Source organism: Asterias rubens, chromosome 5 (genome assembly GCF_902459465.1).
Source record: "Asterias rubens chromosome 5, eAstRub1.3, whole genome shotgun sequence".
Lineage (NCBI taxonomy): Eukaryota > Metazoa > Echinodermata > Asteroidea > Forcipulatida > Asteriidae > Asterias > Asterias rubens.
This window is the reverse complement of record NC_047066.1, coordinates 16195378-16218248: the sequence shown is the minus strand read 5'-3', so window position 1 is coordinate 16218248 and position 22871 is coordinate 16195378. Positions and strand designations below refer to the sequence as shown.

At 40.6% G+C, this 22871-nt stretch overlaps 1 protein-coding gene across 1 annotated transcript; it reads right to left on the bottom strand.

Annotated features, from left to right (window-relative positions):
- Positions 1–178: 178 nt before the first annotated feature.
- LOC117290453 (fibropellin-1-like) lies at positions 179–22715 on the bottom strand. Its single transcript, XM_033771869.1, has 23 exons — positions 22706–22715; positions 22236–22349; positions 21579–21787; positions 20197–20304; positions 19520–19699; positions 18507–18651; positions 16121–16306; positions 14738–14943; positions 13779–13956; positions 11408–11629; positions 10415–10528; positions 9658–9771; positions 8411–8622; positions 7809–7913; positions 7144–7305; positions 6472–6628; positions 5426–5608; positions 4510–4712; positions 3403–3577; positions 2685–2906; positions 1956–2069; positions 1384–1497; positions 179–540 (listed from the first exon to the last, which is right to left on the bottom strand). The coding sequence occupies exons 1-23, from the start codon at positions 22713–22715 to the stop codon at positions 179–181; spliced, it is 3795 nt and encodes a 1264-aa protein (XP_033627760.1).
- Positions 22716–22871: the final 156 nt, after the last annotated feature.

Here is a 22871-nt window from a genome sequence, read left to right as displayed (position 1 = left end):
TAACTTAAGACTAATCTTAGGACTTAGGACGAGTCACAACCCTGCACTGTAGCATGCAGACCTTAAGATTAATCCTAAGTTAGGAAGAGTTACTCGTCCTTACTCGAGATAAGACGAGTCCCAACTCTTTGTGAAATCGACGGCAGGTGCCTTGTGTCGGGAGGGAAAAACATACATATCAAACACATAACTCTATCTCGGAATCCCCAAGCCGAGTGCCAAAATCTGAGCAAGAAGAGTGAAGTTTGCAGGGCACTGCTATCACCACCCTCAGCTTCCAGCCAGCAAGCTTGTCCTCTAGGAGCCTAAGCAAGGTCAAGCTCACAGAGGTCGAGGTCACCTGACCTATGTTAATCTGCTCAAAAAGGACACTGGATTTGTGACTTCTGGAGAAATATCCACATGGATGAGGGACAGAGAGATCTGGAGACAACTCAGCGGTAACATCATTGACCGAGGACACCACTCGAAATAGAAGAGGAACATGAAGGTAGGAGAGGCCTACATCAGCTCGGACATGATACATGTATGTAAGATCGTCTTTAAATGACCACATTTGTCTTACATTCTTAATAGTTTTTTTATTGCATGACCTTATCTACATAAGGCTGGCATTATCTTCTTCAAGGCAAAGCATACTTTTGGTTTCTGGAACTGTTCGATTGTATTCATCCTTTATAAATGTAGATGTACAGTGCATACAATGAAATTAACAGGTGAATCAACATGTGAACATTTCATTTAAACAAATGATCTCGTTTTGAGATATCGCCAAAGAAATTCGGGCGACTTTTTCCATGTGGGGAGAATAATCTCCATTAATAATTCACAATCTGAGAAGCGTTACTGCTATTATTTCTGTAGCTTTTTTACTGAGTTTATATTATAAGATTTATATGACGCCTCCAGACCATTCAACCACATGGTCTGAACATCCAAGAAGGAAACGACTAATAAACCTTTTGTTTTGCCGTCTCCTTTGTTTCCCCATAAATTTTAGCCTGAGCCTCATTAACTAATTAATTACTTTTTACCCAACCTCACCACCCTTGATGTTGTCCTTTGTGTTTCCATTTTCTTGTGGTCAAGCCAGTCCCTTCCCTACACCCCCCCCCCTTTTTGTCCCCTATTCATTATTTACCCCCTGCTTTTTTCTGTGTGCTTTCTAACCCCATTTCCACTTCACTGCTTATGTTTCACTTAGTTACCTCTTCATGTTTGTTGTGTTGTCATTTAGCCTTCGAGAAAGACTCTGCTAGGGTCGAAACGTCCGGCCATTAACTATTTTTTTTGCATTGATACTCTCGGTCCATTTGGTTGGTAAGGTGTTTGCAACAGCTAATTCTATTTTCTCAAGATTTTTATGCAAACAATCTTTCTTACCTTGCATGCAGGTATCACCCTTCCAGCCAGGGGCACATTCACACAGGAATCTGTTCACTAGATTGAAACATTCTCCACCATTCTGGCATGGGTTGCTCCTACACTCGTTGATATCTGATTTGATTTAAGAATAAAAGCATAAATATAACAAGAATATTATCAAAGTCTTATATAGCGCACGTATCTACCAATAAGGTACTCAAGGCACTGAGTATATACATTTATACAGAAAGAGAGGTTACATTGAAAGTTATCAATTCTGAGACACAATTATGTAGGAATCTATAAGGGTTAGCAGGGTGCTACGGCGCATTTAGCAGCCACAGCCAGGAACACCGGGGCGGACCCCTTCTCTTTTCGATAAGTGCACTGGGTACTTTTACATGCATTACACAACACATGGGACCAACGGCTTTACGTCCCATTCAAAGGACGAAGCAATGGTTAAGTGTCTTGCTTGAGGACACAAGTGTCACGGCAGACACTCTGCTGATCAGAAACATCAGGATTTTCAGAATAGATAAAATAAACAGTTTTGCACAGCCAAGTAGTTTATGTAGTTGTAGACTCACCGGTTTCACAGTTTGGTCCGGTATATCCACCTACACACATACACTCGTACCCTGCCATTTTATCAATGCATGTGCTGCTGTGGAGGCATGGATCCGAACCACACTCATCGATTTCTGAAAATGAATGCACATTTAAATTAGTTCTAACTGAAGATATCCCCTTCATTGGGGAGCTTTCATAAATTGTTTTGTTTTGGGGGCAGTCAACCACTTTAATTTCATCAAGGATAAAGAATATAGTTTAAATTTTTTAATACGAAATAGGAAATACAATAGCCAAGTAAGTGAGCAGTAAATTATAATTGATGTTCAGATGTTAAACCAAAGTTTTGGTTTGGTATGAGTAGTTTACCCCTGGGTGGAGAGAAGCAATTATAGTGAAAGGTCTTGCTCAGGGACACAAGTGTCATGACCAAGATTCGAGCCCACACTCTGCTGAACAGAATCACCATTGATTTCGGTGCTCTTACACGCTTGGCCACGACACCCAAACTGCCAGGGAGTAGATTCAGGAACTTCCACTGGATTATGGTGATTTTTTTGCAATTACTTTCATTTTCCCTGAATGAGATTAGTTCTTTCAGAAATACATCAGCAGGATAACTTTTTTTATCACAACTAAGCAAAAGTAGGCACTTTTGTATAACCACAAAGTTATACCCCAAATACATGTACAAACCATATCAACACTCAAATCTTCAAGCTACAAATAAGATTTTAAAAAATCACCTATTTCGCAGTTGACACCCTCGAACCCAGGGTTACACACGCACATGTACATGTCTTCTCCATCAACACACGTCCCGTTTGTAGAGCATGGATTGCTGAAGCATTCGTCTGTCTTATCGCATAGCAGTCCCTTCCAACCACCATCACATTCACAGCTGAACATGTTGATTTCATCAATACACGTCCCATTCAGACAAGGGTTGCTGGAACATTCATTGATATCTGTCAACACAAGAATCAAACCATTTATATTTCTTAATATTATTTCTGCTTTCCTTGACGTGTTAAGCACTGTATACAAAGTACTTTTCCCCGAAGTTCGGTGAAAAAAAGTCAACAGACATACCACTCGGACAGGGCTGGATGAAAGGTTTGCATGAAATTTAAGATGACGCGTTTGGCTATCTTTTGTCCTTATGCAAGATACATTTCCTTAATTTGTTTGACTGTCGCATGGGACATTAACCCAAAGTTCCTATGTACTAGGATTGGTAGTGCACATAGAGAACTCAGAACACTCATCTTGAAGAGTACTTGTTGACCCAGCGACGATTTTTCTGGTTCAAAAAGCAAGCTCCCTTGCTTACAGGTTTTCTCAAGCTCACGAGTTACAGGGATTTAACTCACACGGCATCCTAGGTTTCATTTCCAGATATATATAATAAAAACTCTATAAGAAAGACGATAAAAATAAACATGTTTGATATTTATTATTTACCTAAGCATTCCAATCCATTGCCAGTGTACCCTTCATTGCAGATGCATTGACTCTGTGCCATTTGTACACCACAGTATGCATTGGAATCACACTGTACATCAGTACAGTTGACAATACCACCAGCTAGACACTCGCATCTCTGGCTACACATCTGAGTCAGCTGGACAGTGCCAACCTGCAGAGAAAAAGAACAAGAATAGCGAAAACCTTTATTGGAGTCTCCTTGTTATTTTTATCTTGCAACTTTGATGACCAATTGAGTTCAAATTTGCACAGGTTTGTTACTTTGTGCATATGTTGAGATACACCAAGTGAGAAGACTGGTCTTTGACAATTACCAATAGTGTCCAGTGTCTTTATAATATTTTTGTATTACCTGCAAGTTTGCCCCAGGCAAGGCTTAAAGCCACTCTTGGTGAGGGGAAAGCCACTCTAGGTAAGAAGGGGCTACAAGAAGGAAAGTTATTTAATGTGAAAAATAACTCAGGAGAATGATATTCTCCTTAAATCAGTCCAGATTGAAAGATGGAAGGAAACATGCACCAGGCAAGGAGTGGGTCTTTGTTTACTGTTTTTACATCTCAGAAAATCAAGAGTGTATGGGTGAGAAGAAGCAGAAATTCAGGTAATAACTTGGGGTTGTGGTTTATAACTTGACAATAAAAGTAATAATAATAAGAGCACTGGTCTCAAGCTTTGGTGTTTCTGATCAGCAGAGAGTAGGTTTGAGTCCTGGTCTTGACAATTATGTCTTATAAGCAAGACAATTAACCACTATTGCATGGGACATAAAGCTGTTGGTCCAGAAGAACCCAGATACACTTATTCCTAAGAAAAGGGCCTGTTTGCCGGAGTGTTTCTGGCAGTGTCTCGCTTAAAAATGCACCAAAGCACCTTGTTCCTGACAATAAATAGGTCTCAAAATTAAAAAACTTCAAAGATCGTTCTGGAAATATGTACAATAAGCGCTTTGAGACATCCAAGTGCTATATAAAGTAGTTACTATTAATACTGTTATAATTACTGGTGCAAAGCCGCAAAACAAAATTTGAAGTTCAAAAGTAGTAAAAACTAATGTATTTTTTTAATTAATCAAGATTGACTTACCGCATAGTAAAAACCATTCCTGACACAACCACAAGTGTTTGCCGGCACACAGTTAGTCCCTTCTAAAACAAACCCTTCGTCACATTGGCATCCCTCTACACAGCGATCATTACATGCTACTAACTCCTGACGCAAGTCCAGGCATGTCCCTGGACAGGCTGAGGTACAAACGCTGTAAGAGCTGTTAGTCGGGCAAGTCACAGCTGAAAACAAAAATTCAATCACAGTTTTTCCAGGGTCATTTCATGGTGGACAGGTTAAGCAAAAGCAAATTATTTGTCTGGTCACACATTCCAACAGCACGTTAGCCTTCAAAACAGGATGAATACATGTAGGATGTTTTGGGGCTTCACTATACACCAATGTGTTTTAGCACTGTATGCTCAGTACTTCCCGAGTTCTGTGAAGTAGAATCACAGGGTGGGCATCTGGGTGGGAACTTGGGTGGGAATCGAACCCATGGACTTTGCCAATCTAGAGCAGATGTCTTACCAACTAGACCACCATCTAGCGCGATAGCTAGAGGCAATTTGAATCTTATATTTTAGCAGCGGGTACCACAACGATTTAATAGATGTCAAATTTACATCAGGGATGAAGAATGAGGTTGAGTAGAAAACGCAAAGAAATGCTCAGTTTTAAATGTGGTAGGAAAACCCCAAATGGGGGAAACCCAAGCAACCATGCAGGTAGGGGCTGAAAACCCAATCGTCATGCAAGGGTCCTGTTTGAGGCAGGATTTGAACTGGGATCCTCAGAGGTGAAAGACAGGGAAAGAAACCACTATCTTATTGTCAAATAGCTGCAATTTGTCAAAGAGCCAAAATGGCAGCACGCACAAATTTGAGCAATGAGGACTTGCACATAGACAGATGTGATAAACCATATTTGGGTTAAGTTTTAGATGATGACTTACGACAGAAGGTTTCATTTCTCCAACTCTGTATGTCCACATAGTGATACTTGCAGGCTTGTGTGTAGGCGGCCATTAGGTCACAAACGACCCCATCAGCACCATTGGGAAATGCACATACATCATAAATACACGATCTGTAAAATGGGTCTGGATCGACCTTACTGTGGCAACTGGAGAAAGGACCTGTAATTGATAACGAAAACACAATGACATTAAAAACAATAAAAATACTTACACAATATTTCAGCTATGAAATTTATTGAAGATAAAGGTTCTGTTTAAATTTGTTCTTTTATTTAACATTTCATGTGCTAAGGTTTGCGGTAACACCATGTAATAACTATCTCTAATGAGTTGGGGTGGTTCTGAAAAGAACTGTTGGTTTCAACTCGACGTTTCGATCAGTATGCTCTGATCGTCTTCTGCTTTCTCCAGATCATCTTCTGCTTTCTCCAGAAGACGATCAGAGCATACTGATCGAAACATCGAGTTGAAATCAACGGTTCTTTTCAGAACCACCCCAACTCATTAGAGATAGTCATTACATGGTGTTACCGCAAACCTTTCTATATCGTATTTCCACCATGCAAAGTTTCAAATCCTACTTATTTCATGTGCTAACGGTCAATATTTGAAATCCCTTCAGAAAAATAGTTGTCAAATGAAAAATAAAGATCGCATGACCAGGATGCTAAATTGTTACCTGTGACAGACATGTAGCAGCTCATTTATGTAATTTGGAGGCCTTGCATACACACAAAAGGGGATTTATACATGCTTCATTATTGGTGAGGTATCAATATATATTTGGTTTGCGGTAACACCATGTGTATATCTACTTGCTGGGTAGATTATGTTTATTTGAGAACTTGTCTCGCAACATATTCTACTACCGCTGAGTAGATTTTTTCGGAATTCGAGAGACACCTACTCCACGCTAGTTGAAAAGAAAACAAATCAATTCTCAAAAGAACACCACTAACCAAATATACATCGATTCTTTATTCTATTAAAGGTTGATGTGGTTTTAGGTTTTTTTCAGTCACCTTGAGTATCTCTGATTATTTCACATTTCATCCGGCCGAGATCAACGATGCTACCATCTGAGACTTGAAGACAAGGGTTGACTTCATCACTCTGTAAGACACAGTTAGGATCGTTGCCAACTACCCAGCTGTTACCAAATGCAGCCTCGTTAGACAGCTACAGAAAGAAAATAAGCACAGCATAAATTCGGATTTAAGTCAATTCAGGGGTTATTTCCCAAAGAGTTAGGACTAAGCCTAACTTAGGACTAGTCCTAGGAGATATTAAAAACGTAAGGCTAGTCCTAAGTTAGGATGAGTTACTCGTCCTAACTCCAGATAAGACTAGTCTTAACTCTTTGTGAAATCCACCCTAGGGCTTGCAAAACAAAAGACATCAACGAAAAACTGAAACCAATCAGGGAATCTCTTAAATCGGCTTGAACATTACCATAACATCATGTCTTAACACTAGACGACCAAGCTAGCCAGGTTGCAAGAGGCAGTTTTAATCCAATAAGACAACCAAGCTAGCCAGGTTGCAAGAGGCAATTTTAATCCAATAAGACAACCAAGCTAGCCAGGTTGCAAGAGGCAGTTTTAATCCAATGTGTAAAACAAAATTGTAAATGTGTAAATTTTAAAGTAAGGAACACAACTTTGAAGTGAGGACAAAATGAGCAAGATACTTACGAATATTCCATCTGGCGTCTTGAGCTCATCTTCCCTTGAGCCGTCCCCGTTGTAGTTACCACATAGTCCACACATCCTGCTCTTGTAGTCCGCTGTTACACGTACCTCAACCCTACTATCTCCATCCCAACGGATGTACAGACCAAAGTCAGTCACAAGTTGCTGGTTTTGGACGTAAGAATTTGTAACAAATGATCACCAAACCATTTAAAATGTTTAGAGTTTAACAATACTTATGGTAACTTTCCACACTGGCACAATTTCATTAAGCTGCTTATGCTTATAAGCAGAGTGTTAAAAAAAACGTTATAAAAAGTGTTTTTTTTAGGGCAAAACCAGGCTCTGAAAGGCATAGTGTGGGAGACTTTGCACAGGACGTTGTTGAAAAACATATGTTTCTTTCAAATAATGATTTTGCACACAGCCTTGGTTAAACTTCCTCTGGCGGAAGATTTGTTGTACATGTTTAGTGGGTCTAGACCTCCGACAAAATCTAGCAATGTTTGACAAGAACCAACAAGGGATAGAGACAAAAGTTGTTGTCCTTTCACACAAGATACATTAAGTACAATTTTACAGCCATGCTACAATTTAGCAAGGGACCCTAGCTAAATTGCTCTAGTGTGAAAGGGGCTTCGTCAAATAGTGAATGTATATATACATACCACATAGAGACCACTGAATGAGACTCTAATGCCTGAAGTCTGAGCAGGAGGAATGATCAGAACTGAATTCACCATCACCTCACGGTTCTGACCAAGAACGATTGTCTGAAAAAAGGAAAATTTGTTAAAATAAAATTGTGATTTTTGGCAGAAGAATGAGGCACCAAGTCAGATGAGTTTACTGCCATTAATAAATACTCATTACTCTCTAAAATAATTTTGTGGTAAACCCATGTAAATATCTCCAAAATGACTGGTGGTGATTTTCAAAGAACCAGTGGTGTAACAAATCAACCTTTTAATCCATCTGCTCCGAGCGTGTGCGTGCATGACCCATACAAATCAACCCGTAGTGCTTCAATGATGTACACGTTTAGGCGCGCATACGGCCTGCCCTACATACGGCCACTTTCAAAGCAACAAAGGGGCTATTCAATAAGTTCTATATTGGTAAAAAAATCGTTATAACACCAACAACCGGTTCTAATAATCATATTATGGTATTACCACAAACCCTAGTTTCTACGCAGCCTGTCACCGTCAAGATCCTCAGAACATACATATTAATGGTTTTTCTTCCATTTTCCTAATCTGCCTTTTACCATGTTTCCAATAATAATGGCGACTTCATAAGTGTAGGAGACCGTGTCCTCCGCTGATCTCAATCTGTTGTCCACCTCAACGGAGAAGCTACTGGGGGCATCCTGTGTGCAGTCCTTAGCCAGCGTGTATCTACAGATACCCTGGAAGTCATGCCAGAGATTGTCAAAGGTCTTGTAATGGGGGTCGCCAGTGGCAAAACAGGTACCATACTCTGTGGAATCAAGATGCGTAAAAGTGGCACATTGAAAAATAAATCTTGGGAAATCAGCATTAAAGGCACTGTACACGTTTGGTAATTACTCAAAATATATATTAGCTTAAAACCTTACTTGGTAACCAGCAAGTATAAAACATTGTGAGAAATGACTCCCTCTGAAGAAACGTAGTTTTTGAGAAAGAGGTCATTTCTCACTAAAATAATAAAAAACTTCTGGCCAGAAGCCTTATATTCCCATCTGAAAGCACACAATTTTGTACAACAAGGGTGTTTTTTCTTTCCTCATTTTCTTGCAACCTCAATGACCAATTCAGTCCAAATTTTCACAGGCTCGTTATTTCGTGCATATTTTGGGATACAAAAAGTGAGAATACTGGTCTTTGACAATTACCAAACCTGTTCAGTGCCTTTAAAGCTTGCATCCTCAACTCATGCAAGCTACAGTCAGGGGGTAATCTCGCTTGTAATCAGAATTCTTTCCGCCCATTGGGTGGCACTTAGTAAAATTTCTTTTACATAACCCTATGCTTACCATAATCAAATAAAAAGCTTGATAACCTCCCAGTAATTTCTCCACTAAATTTGCTTGCGGTTCTTTATAGAAAAAGGTAAGCAAGACTTGAAACAATATAAGTTATCACACAAGCGTGAGTGGAATACGGAAACATGGTGCTTCTACTTCCCATTGGCCGAGTTGGATATGTGACCCAGACGCACTAGTATATTTGCTCGTATTCCACGAGCGGGCGTGTGATAACGTATTTATCTTCATGCAAACTTGGAGCACAGTTAGAACCAAAAGACGCAGGGTATGATATATGGGCCGTGCAATATGGTTTTATATCACACTCTTGTTGCTATGGATTGACAATCAGAATTTAGGATTCAAGCCTACATGTACTTGAAGTTAAAAGAGTATATACAACTGGTTGTGTCAAGTTCCCAGTTGTAACCAAGTAATTAACTTTAACTTATCATTATAAAGGAACAACCTTATACAGATTTGTGACAGAGCCTCCAAACACTTACCCGTTTCACATCTACTTCCCATGAAGGATCCAGAACATGTACATGTATAGTAGTCAATAAAATTACTGCAAGTTCCGTTATTGAGGCATGGGTTACTCAGGCATGGGTTCACCTCTGAAAGATAAGACAAATAACAAAATTAAATATCATGTGAAACTTCTCAAGGGAAGAGTTCATAGAATGACAGCTGGTTTTCGGTCATATCTTCATAGAAAATACAAAGATTGGATAGAAAAGATAAAGACAAAACACAAGCCAGTGCCCGAACCACAGTAATGGTTAGCCCTGGCGGGCCATGTACACTTTCGTATTATACTACAGTGACATCCTAGATATCAGAGTCCATTTTTGGGCCGGAAAATTTTCAAAGCTTCATGACTCAACCCTTACCTGCAATAAGCCAATTTCAACAGATTCACATTCCATGGCAGCATACATTTTTCTGCGGTGGGTTTTGGTCGTCTTACATGTATATTCCTAAAAAAAAACTGTCATTTTCGTATAATAATGCTGCTCCCAATGATACAAATTCTCGTTTTGATCGTATTCTCACAGTTACGCTGTGCGTACCCAAGTCGCATGACCCGCTTGCTGTGCAGTCAAGGTACGGTGACCAAAGAAGTGCATAAGTTTCTGCTGATCAGAAACCCCAGAGTTTGAATTCGATGCTCTTAACTGCTCAGCCACGGCACTTAATAATCAATGAGTTGTTGTTGGGATAGAGTTCTTAAACTAGAAATGTACATGTACAACTTACCATCTTGGCAATTGACTCCCATGAACCCATAGGCGCATGTGCAGTTGTAGAAATCTGCATCACTATAGCAGGTACCACCATTCTGACAGGGCTCTTGGAAACATGGATCCGTGTCTGTAAAATAAACAATTATCAATATAATTTGGTTTGCTCTCCTTACGTGAAATTACCACTAAAGGCAACTCGTTACTTAGTAACAAGCAATGGAGAGCTTTGATTGTGAAAAACTGTTCCTTCTGAAGTTATGTAGTTAAATAATAAAAGATTGCAGTTGAACCTTATATTATGCATCTGCAAGCACACAATTAAGGGTGTTTTTCATTCATTTTTCCCTTGCAACTTCTCTGACCATTTTCGCAGTTTTTTTTTTAATGAATATGTTGGGAAACACCAACTGAGAAAACTGGTCTTTGACTTGACAGTTACCAAACGTGTATTTTTGGGGGGGATTGCGGCATTGTTTGAACGAAAATACGGTCACAGTGTCTGAATAGCCTTGTTCGACCGCATTATTGAGTAAGGATTCTTCACACAAAGACCGTTGATTTGAACTGGACAAGAAGGTCTTTTTCATTTCACGCAGTGAAATCAATCGTCAGCAGACAAGGCGCACTGAAAGATAAGACGCACCAATGTTTTTGGGGTCTAAAAAGTCAGATAAGACGCGTCTTATCCGCAGGAAAATATGGTAGTTGAGCGTTTTATTCATGGTTCTTTTCAATCTATATCATGCAAAATGTGTAATCGTTTTTTTTACTCTTTTCTCGTGACCCAGATGGCAATCAATCTCAAACTGCTATACAGGTTTGTCAGTTTATGTATGTAGTGGATTACTGTGCCAGCAACTATTTTGAAACCTTTTCAAAACCATCCCAACTCATTTAGAGATAGTCGTTACATGGTGTTACCACAAACATTTCCATAAATCAACTGTTGGCAAAAACCAATTGTGAAATGTTCCTTTAACTGACAAGCAGTGTATTAAATACTTACTTATTTCACAGAAGGTACCATTGTATCCCATGGTGCAGACACATTCGTACTCGTTGTCATACGGTACGCAAGAGCCACCATTCAGACATGGATCACTGGAGCAGCCAAAGTACTCGTCACAATTATAACCAGCCCAGCCCACAGCGCAGTTGCAGGCATAGAGGTTGACACCATTTACGCATTCACCATTCACACAGGGACTGCTGACACATTCATCAATATCTTTATGAAATAAATAAATAATCATCAATATATTTATGAAATAAATAAATAAGAATATCAAAATTTAATTTACCATTTAATTACATTCATATTGGTTTCACTCATAAACACCGATGTGTGGTAGCACGATACTCAGTACTTTCCCCTTACACCGATGTGTGTAAGCACTGTATACTCAGTACTTTCCCCTTACACCGATGTGTGTTAGCACTGTATACTCAGTACTTTCCCCTTACACCGATGTGTGTTAGCACTGTATACTCAGTACTTTCCCCTTACACCGATGTGTGTAAGCACTGTATACTCAGTACTTTCCCCTTACACCGATGTGTGGTAGCACTGTATACTCAGTACTTTCCCCTTACACCGACGTGTGGTAGCACTGTATACTCAGTACTTTCCCCTTACACCGATGTGTTTTGGCACTGTATACACAGTACTTTCCCCTTACACCGATGTGTGTTAGCACTGTATACTCAGTACTTTCCCCTTACACCGATGTGTGTTAGCACTGTATACTCAGTACTTTCCCCTTACACCGATGTGTGTTAGCACTGTATACTCGGTACTTTCCCCTTACACCGATGTGTGTTAGCACTGTATACTCGGTACTTTCCCCTTACACCGATGTGTGTTAGCACTGTATACTCGGTACTTTCCCCTTACACCGATGTGTGTTAGCACTGTATACTCGGTACTTTCCCCTTACACCGATGTGTGTTAGCACTGTATACTCAGTACTTTCCCCTTACACCGATGTGTGTTAGCACTGTATACTCAGTACTTTCCCCTTACACCGATGTGTGTAAGCACTGTATACTCAGTACTTTCCCCTTACACCGATGTGTGTTAGCACTGTATACTCAGTACTTTCCCCTTGCACCGATGTGTGGTAGCACTGTATACTCAGTACTTTCCCCTTACACCGATGTGTGGTAGCACTGTATACTCAGTACTTTCCCCTTACACCGATGTGTGTAAGCACTGTATACTCAGTACTTTCCCCTTACACCGATGTGTGTAAGCACTGTATACTCAGTACTTTCCCCTTACACCGATGTGTGGTAGCACTGTATACTCAGTACTTTCCCCTTACACCGATGTGTGTTAGCACTGTATACTCAGTACTTTCCCCTTACACCGATGTGTGGTAGCACTGTATACTCAGTACTTTACCCTTACACCGATGTGTGTTAGCACTGTATACTCAGTACTTTCCCCTTACACCGATGTGTGTAAGCACAGTATACTCAGTACTTTCCCCTTACACCGATGTGTGTTAGCACTGTATACTCAGTACTTTCCCCTTACACCGATGTGTGTTAGCACTGTATACTCAGTACTTTCCCCTTACACCGATGTGTGTTAGCACTGTATACTCAGTACTTTCCCCTTACACCGATGTGTGTTAGCACTGTATACTCAGTACTTTCCCCTTACACCGATGTGTGTTAGCACTGTATACTCAGTACTTTCCCCTTACACCGATGTGTGGTAGCACTGTATACTCAGTACTTTCCCCTTACACCGATGTGTGTTAGCACTGTATACTCAGTACTTTCCCCTTACACCGATGTGTGTTAGCACTGTATACTCAGTACTTTCCCCTTACACCGATGTGTGTTAGCACTGTATACTCAGTACTTTCACGAGTTCTGTGAAAAAAATCACAGGCATAATTACTCAGGTGGGGTTTCTTCGTACATGTTCTAGAGCAGTGTCTTACCAACTAGACCACCGAGATTGCCGGTAGCTAGAGGCAGTTCGAATCCTCCATATTAGCAGTGGGTAATGCAAACGATTTAATAGATGTTAAATTATATACCATTTATGTGTTTATACCAGTTTACACTTCTTCAACAATCATATGTAACAGTTCAATTAAGAATTGTTATTATACGTGTATAGTCCCAGTCGTCGATTTCACCAAACTCATCCTACTTGTAACTTAGGATTAATCTTAGGACTTAGGACTTGAGACGAGTTAAGTTCCCTATCTGAAGACATAGGTCGCATTGAACCCATCCTAAGACGGGTTGCTTTTCCTAACTCAAGACAGGATTAATCCTAGCATTTTGTATAATCGGCCGCTGTTTGTTTAAACTCTTATGACTTCTAAGCTTATACACCAAAACTATATTTTACTTACCCAGGCAGGTCTTTCCATCTCCAATGTAACCTGCCCTGCAGTGGCAACCATGCAATCCATCCTCGTTGATCCCGCAGAACGCATTTTCATCGCAGTTTAAGTCCACTGAGGTCACTACGTTATTTCCCATGCAAATGCGTTCAGTGAAGCAGCCAGGTGTGTAGACTGTTTCATCCGGCTGTAGAAAAAATACAGAAAATTCATCCTCATTTATTTAAAATTTAGTAAAAAAGTTTCTACAAGTACGAAAATTTAATATACATTCAGTCTATATACCACTGATATCTAAATACATGTCTACCGTGTCTACTTGCAAACAACAACGCCAATAGTGAAGGAAACACAAACAGTCAAGAAGACTTGTAATGTATTCCTAATAACCAACCCAAGAAAACGAGTTACAGGAAGTTAATCCAGGAATGATATTTTATTTTTATGAGAGATCACCTAACTATTGACCCAAGTCAACTGCCACCAAAGCCACGTTGCCACAGTCCGTAAGGATGTACATGTAGGCATGGGTATCATCCACTATAGGAGCATGTCTGGTAGAGCACAATGCACTACCTCCCTATCTTTTTAGAAAGCAAATATGATTAAGTGCTGTGCTCAAGGGCATAAGTTTCATTATCACTGATCACTGGGTATCGAACCCAGTAGACTGCTCAGTCATCACATGGCATAGACCTTTTTGCAGGCCTTCACTGTTAAATGAGGTGCATGCTGGTCTAGCTAGCAATCAAACTTGATTGCTAGTTAGACCAGCATGCACCTTATCCATGCATAAAGCGTACGGACCCAGTATTTGCGAAATGGTCTATGAAACGCCACAAAACAAATTTTATTTTATTTCACAGTAAAAGATCAAAAAATATCAGCCTATATCCTTTTTGTCAATCAGTCATGTAACCTTGGATGGCCTAGGCAATTCTTAGCAGTAATAAAGTCCAGATCATTACCGAGTAGTAAAAGCCGTCCACGACACACCCACAAGCAGTGGGAGACACGCATGAACTCCCGTCCAGAACGAGATTTCCTGGGCAGTCACATGACTCGGCACATTTGCGGTTGCACGTCTCGCTGCTTCCTAGTACAACATCTGAGCAGGTGGATGGACAAGCGCTTGAGCACCATTCATACATCGTCTCAGCAGGGCATGTGATACCTACAAATCGGAACAAAAATTGAACATCAATTTTAATCACAGACTCGCAAATATATATAAGGGAAAGCAAATAACTGTTTTTAGGAAGAGTTACCTCGTTCTCATCCTTTTTAACGAGCAACCAAGTGACTCACACATGAAACTGTCATCAAATCCAGTGGATGAGTTTATTATTGGGTGCGTTCGATAAGCTTCCCTGTGTCGACCCTGCGGTGCTCATTCGGGTGAGCCCCTGACAAGAGCTACACGTAATCGAACAATCACTCACCCTCTCATGGTGACGTCATGCACCTCAGGCGGGGAAGCTAATCCAACGCACCCTTTATAGGTTTTCTGGGTTCTGGGATTTCAACTTTTAAGGAGATTTGATAAATTGGGGCTTTAGAGTTGGCCATATTTATTTAACTGTGGAACTGGAGGAGAGCCTCATGAAACACATAATCGGGGGTGTTTTTTTGCTGGTGTGATTAGCAAAAATTCCAAACGGCTGACCAGCCAGAAATTGAAAAGAACTAAGAAGTTCAAGGGGGCTGAAAATATATCTGATTGGTTTTCAAGAGGCTGAGGGACTTCAAAACAATTGTTGAAAATCTTTGAAAATTTAGCATTGGTTATTATAGGAGTATATTTAGTGTGGTGCACTCTTAGCATCTGCGTTGGCTGCTATTGCCACTTCAGCTGAAGCACATCCAGATTGCACTGCAGCTCGCAATCTGTCCTATCCTTAAGCTATACTTTCCCATTGAAATGCCTCTTCAGTCAGAGTAGTTGTCACCTGACATTAGTACTGTTAAAGTTTTGTTCATTCTTTTGAAAAAGAATAAAACTGCTTTTTCGTCTCGTACAGATTTATATATCTGTTTTACACCCGATTTACACCAGATTTGTGCTGAACCAATTCTGAATTAAGTACATCACATGTTTTAGGTTTAAAACAGTTAGGGGCACTGGACGCGCTAGAGGTCAAAAGATCCACTGTTGCAGTCAATTGGAATGACTCTGGAGTGTCTCGGTTTCAGACATCGGTCTTGTCATGAGCCAAGCCAGTGTAGATGTTATGTTTAAGTTCCCAGTCTGTAAAAAAAATTTTTTTGGGCCGCCCTAGAGTCGCTCCTAATCTATTTGGTTTAACGCGACTCTGGCACGCCCGTCTGAAACGAGTGTTACATGTACTAACCACAAAATGAGTTACTTCTCCAGGGAAGCAATTCCACCTCCCTATCGTAGCATGACTGTGCGTACAATTCTATCAGGTGGCACACCGTGGCGTTCAAGTCTGAAGAGAGGACTATACAGCCATCAAGAAGGCATGCATTGTAGAAGGGCACAGGATCCAACCGTGCATGGCAAGCGCCAAGAGGTCCTGGGAAGATTAAATCCAAAGAATATCATTACTCATCTATATAGGATTTCAAGCATTGCATGGTGAGGTATCAATGTATAATTGGTTTGCGCAACATCAGGTGCATATCTATTTGCTGGGTGGTTAATTACGAGAAGGCCCCTTAAAGCCATTATACATTTTCGGTAAAGAAAAAATCTAAACAAAATCACATATTTACAAATTATTTACAGGGTTTACAGAAGGTAATGGTGAAAGACTTCCATGAAATGCTTTACTTTTTGAGAAAACATTACAATAATATCAATTCTCGATAGCGAGAATTACGGATTTATTATAAACACATGTCATGACACGGCGAAACGCGCGAAAACAGGAGTGGGTTTTCCCGTTATTTTCTCCCGACTCCGATGACTGATTGAGCCTAAATTTTCACAGGTTTGTTATTTTATATATAAGTTGTGATACACGAAGTGTGGGACTTGGACAATACTGTTCACCGCAAGTGTATAATGGCTTTAATACACTAAGCAAAACGTAGTAGTCCAGGGGTGGATTTCACAAAGGTAGTCCTAACTTAGGACTAGTCCTAGGCAATGCTAAGAGATAGGACCAGTCCTAAATTAGGATGGGTTACTGGTCCTAACTTAGGCGCCTTTTCAAAACCTCCAAGCCATTCCATTCCGCGTGCATTCTGCGGGAGTCCGCGGATTTTTGTAACAAAAGAACCCGTAGCAACCGGGCATGTCCACGGCCACGACGGCTCATTTACATGTCAATAAACATGAATATTCCGTGGGCCCCGCGGAGCAACCGGTCGGCCATTGTAAGGTCCAGCTAATGAGCTGACCGGCGGAACCGCGGAGGAACGTAGGTGGTCAACAATGGTTTTACCTTTGCAGATTAAAAAGCAAAGTAAGGGTGGATGTGTAACTAAAATCCATTTCCTCCAATGTGTGATTTTAAGACTTGGTTGGGCCTACATAACCAATACATGAATTTTAAAAATGGTTGTCTTTATTCCCGGCTTCGACTGACAAAAGTTGCAGGCTACGTGCAAACTCCGTTCCAAGTGGGTCAGAGTATCCAGGGGACAATTTTAACTGTTCGTTCTTACTTTCCAAGCAGAAAACATTAGTTTCTTATTTATAAAATCCCAAGTCACCGTCACCAATAAACAAATATACACACCTGTGCGAGTGTGTCTCCATGTCAAAACAACCAGATAGTCTGGTTTGTCCAATGTCTGAGGGGGAGGAAGCCACAGTTTCAGAGACTGGTGTTTCTATTGGCTGTTGAATTTCCATATAGCGTGTAACAAATGTTTTCATTGGTCGAAATCGTTCCCTGATTATCACACTGCCAGAGCAGCAAATTGTATTCAACATCATGGAAGAAAACGTTTAGTAGTCGCGGCGGCGGTGATTTCTTATTAATTTAGCATCGTTTTTCTTGCGAGAAAATTGATTAAATACGAATGGTTTCAAGTTAAAAATCGATATTTTTGTATCAAGCTTAAACGTTTGCAAAAAAATTTGGATCGCAACATTTGCGATGCACTTTCTACAATTGCATAGCAAATCATCAAAATTGCATCACAAATTGCGATGTGATACAGGCGAAATCGTTCCCTGATTATCACATGCGCTGGATGGTGTAATTGTCTTGTCGGTGCGGCCTGTCCGCTTCCAGGAGGATGGTATTCGTGAGTAGAAAATGTATTGTTTTGGAAGAGCACGGCCGGTCCGCGTCCAAGCCGCTGATATTCATGACCTGAAAATACAACTTGTTTATTCATGAGACTTATTGTTATACTAACAATATTGCCCGGCAAGGATAGCTCATTAACTTCGCCGCGCTTCAACGCACATGGCCGTTCTTCCGCGGACTCTCCGAGGTACTTAGCAACGGCGGTATTTGCTGTCCAGTCCGCAGACTGTCAGCGGAGGAACGCCCGGGAGGTTTTGACAAGGCGCCTTAGGACCAGTCCTATCTCTTAGCATTGCCTAGGACTAGTCCTAAGTTAGGACTACCTTTGTGAAATCCACCCCTGGCTGACATCCTACCTTCTGTCCAAGCAGTAGTTAATAAGCAGGACAGTTGCTTATAACAATAGAAAATGCTGTAAAATAACAAATTTGTTGTACTGTTCTCGTCCTGACGGCGTTTAAAAAGTTTCACCCAAGTCATTGTATTGATTTTGAAGCCGATTGTCAAATACCTTCCACATCCATAATGATGGAGCATGCGGTCTCAGCAGCCATGTATGATGGGGAGTTGGTATCACAGGGATAGCTTGGTACAGTTTGTGGCTCGCATGTTGCACCGGTTATCCAACTATTACCAAATACTTGGGTGTTGTTAACCTGTAGAAAGAATTATAGGTGAAATTTAACAGATTTAATAATTGCATCTGGATCAAAAATAATAAACAAATTCTCTTCGTTTATTTTAGCGATGTGTCAAGACGGAGTGGTCAAGCAAATGAAAGTCTATGCTACAAGGCAGTTGTTTTCTTTGCATATTAAATGATCAATTAAGCTCAAATTTTTCACAGGTTTGTTATTTTAATGCATGCATGTTGGGGCTCACCAAGATAGAAAACTGGTGTTTGACCACTACCAAAAGTCTACCCTGCCTTAAAATACTAGGGGGTAACCAAAACACATCTACATGTATTCAGTAGAATATAGTAAACCCATTTTGTATTTTGTTCGCAATACACAAACTCTGGTTCAGAGCCAAGCTACATGTATAGGCAAGTTTGTTCCAGAGGTTGTAACCATTAAAACAAAGTATTTTGGTCATCCTCCAATTGACCCGTTGCACGCACGTCACAAGCGGCAACTGTCCATGCTTACCATGTTGGTTGGCAATAGATTTACGTGTAACGCTGCGTCGTCTTAATGCGCGCTTCACTGAATAACGCGGTGACATTGCCCACAAGTATTATTCTGATAATGCTGTCAGGTGAATTGGGTCAATAATTTGTTTTTACCCTTTGCCTCATCTCACAAGGGGCTACTTTTACGGGCAACTATTTATCGTGTATTTATGGCATTACGCATTAGCGCCAAAGGTAAAGCTTGTGCGCCACGACTATGTTTAATCACTTTCAGCCATGTTTATATCACACGTTTAAACACTACCACATGAAGTGCTCTGCACCGATAGCAATAGCGAAACTGTCTTGGGTATTACTGACTGAATAATAAAACCAACTGCTGTTCTTACCTGTTGGCCCTCTGGAGTCTGAAACTCATTGGTTGAGTTCCCATCAAAGTCACCGCAGAGACCACACACTTTGCCCATGTAGAGGTAGGTTGGAAGACGCACCTCCACTGTACGCTCCCCGTCCCATTTCACATACAGTATGGTCATATCCGTGTCAGTAATCACATTAACATCAATTTCCTATACATTCAGGTGTTGAGAAAAAAACATTTCTTTTTAACATGTATTCTGTGCACATAAACAGCAGCACCAGGGGTGGATTTCACAAAGAGTTAAGACTAGTCTTATCTCGAGTTACTCGTCCTAACTTACGACTACCCTTAAGTTTTATATATATCTCCTAGACAAGTTCTTAGTTAGAACTAGTCCTAACTCTTTGTGAAATTGACCCCAGACACATAAACCAGGCCCAATTTCATAAAGCTGTTATGGGTAAGCAGAAAATACAGTTTAACAATAGTAACATTTATATGCTAAGCAAAAAAGGATGGGGCACCGGTCACACCAATGGTGACAGTATGGACTTTTGGCTGGTAACCAGTTTCTGCTAAGCAAACTTTTTCGGTGTGTTTGTGCTTACAGGCATTATGAAATTGGGCCTTGGTAGGCCAAGACCATCAGGAAGTTATTGATCAAAAAATGCATCTATAGGAAAGTAGAAAGGAACAATGTCTTACCACAAAAAGTCCACTTTTGCGGACCCATATTCCATCTTGAGGCTGGCTGGGTAATGTGATACGTCGACCGTCCACGTAAACAACCTGGTCTTGTTTCAGTTGAATCTCCTGCAAATACATGATTTAATTTGAAAATTATAATTTGGTGACAAGAAGATTTCTGTGTCATTATACAAGCTGGTATTTGGAGAGAAAATTCTCCCAAAGTAGACCCTTACAAAACTGTCTTCATCTTTGACATGGCCCCCTGTCTCCAATAGCAGTCTTTAATATTGATCTCACTATGCCATATGGGTGTCAGACTATTGTTCCCCTTATAGCCTCCATTTGACAACAATGATTTCATTGTCATGAAATACAAGATGTCTGCTCTGTGATAAAGGTCCATGAGGGCGACCCCAACTAAATTAACCCCCATAGCATACCTTTCAAAAGGTAGTTTCAAAGTATTCCCACACTTTCTACTAGGCTTTTTTACAATGTTCTCAATGAACTAAAATGGAAATTGGGAGCCAAATGAAAGTGCTGCATTACAAGTTTACCACCTCCTCCCCACTTGCTCTATCATCACTGCTCATTCAAACACAATTGATGTCAGGTCACAAGGACCAAAACCTTGATACGTTTCCTTTGGAAATATAATACACTACGTAAATGTTTAGGTTTAGGTTTAGGTTTCAAATCCAGCTACAGCCTCGAGCAAGTTCAGGTAAGCGACTAGACTTGACCAGAAACTGTTACGTAGCTCTCGAATTGACCATATTGACCATGCTCCAGTGCATGGTTCGACAGGTAGTCAATCTCCCTGTGCTCTATGGTTTCTGGTAAATCTATTCGGTTCTGTCAAGTCTAGTCGCCACCCGACCTTTACTCCTACACGCTTCACCAAGCTAAGCCCATCCAGCTTACCCTGTTCCTGACAAGCCCAACTACCAGATAATCTCCAAAGGAATATGTAAGCAGCATCCAGCAAGCGAGTCTGTCATCCTCCTGAAGGCGATCAGAGCATGCTGAGTTGAGTTGTCAACCACCAGGACCCAATTTCATGCTCTGCTTACCGTAAGCACAGAAACGACGCTTATGGAAGCAGGGAATTCTGTGCTAGCAGCAAGCATATTTCTCGGGGTAGTGGCGAATTTTGGCAATTCTGCGCGTGTGTAGTCAACGTTACTATAGATATTTAGAATGTTACGCAGAAATATGGCGCAAGCACAACAAGCAGGGACTCATGATCGCAAGCACAGAATTCAGCAGTAAGCAGAGCCATGAAATTGGGCCTAGTTCTTTTTGGAACCACCACTACGCAATAGAGATAAACAAATAGTGCTACCGCAAACCTCTACTGATGACACTATAGTACATAAATCAGTTTGAAAACTCACCGTTCCAAGAACTTGCACCTGAACTTCGTATGTAAAGCTCCCGGTTAGATTCCCAGGCTTTCCAGCATTGAGAACATCAACCTGAAACACTGGGCTCTCCTGCTCACATTCACGGACCAGTATGTACTCACACTCCCCTTGAAAGTTGTGCCACAGACCATCAAATGTCAAGTAGTGTGGGTCACCCGTGGCATAACAAATTGCATAATCTGAAAGATAAGGATTTGACATTTTCATGAGGTCAAATGTAGCAAGAATAGCAGTTTGGCTGGCTTTATTTAAGATGTACCTGATTATCGATTAGTTTTGAGGTTTTAGACCTATAAATTTACATAGCACAGTGTAGTGGCCTACAAGGTGCTGTGCTGGGATATAATGACAATCAAAACCAGGAACAACGGGGCAAGCCCCTTCTCTTTAAGTGCACTGGGTTCTTTAACATAATTACACAAGACTCAAAACCAGTTGACTAAATTAAATAAATGATGCATTATAGCAAAAAGACTTCACATTTTTTGTACCCACAAAGACATATCAATTTACAGGAGAAAATGTCCTTATCAAATTCACATATTTTCATGAATGATAATTTTTCCAACAATTTTACAAATTTTTTAATTACAGTGACACGTGTGTCGTGTGTACTGTCATTCATACCTTCCCCACATCGGTCACCAAAGTAGTAGGCTGGGCACGTACAGGTGTAGTAGGTATACAAGTTATTACATACGCCACCATTAAGACATGGATTCTCTGTGCAGGCATCTTTCTCTGAAAAAGAAGACAAACAGAAACACCATTGAAAAAACTAGACATACATGTACAAGTAGATTTATCAATGCAGAACTATCAACTAGTGCTGATAAGGGCACAAATACCTTAACGTGGACCAAAACTCACACAAACCAAACTTTTAGATTGCAACAAGCTGGTACCAAAGAAAACCTTATTAAGATTCACACAAGATCAAATATGCTCCTGTTTCTGCAAGCTCCTAGAGGGCTTGATGCAAGTTTGCATTGGGATTATTTCCACTGCATGTTTGTATTAAAGCTTGACATATTTCTCACAAGCTTGCTAAAGATGGTTGCGAGCTTGCAAAGTTGGTTGCAAGCTTGCTAATGTACCTCCTGTCATGCCACTCCACAATCTTGCTGAAAGTTTGGTGGCTTGGTTGCAAGCTTACTACTGCACCACTCGACCGTGCCATTTCAACAGCTTGCTAAAAGAGTGACTGTTTGCTAGCAAGCTACTACTGCACCAATCGGTCTTGCCATTCGACTATATTACATA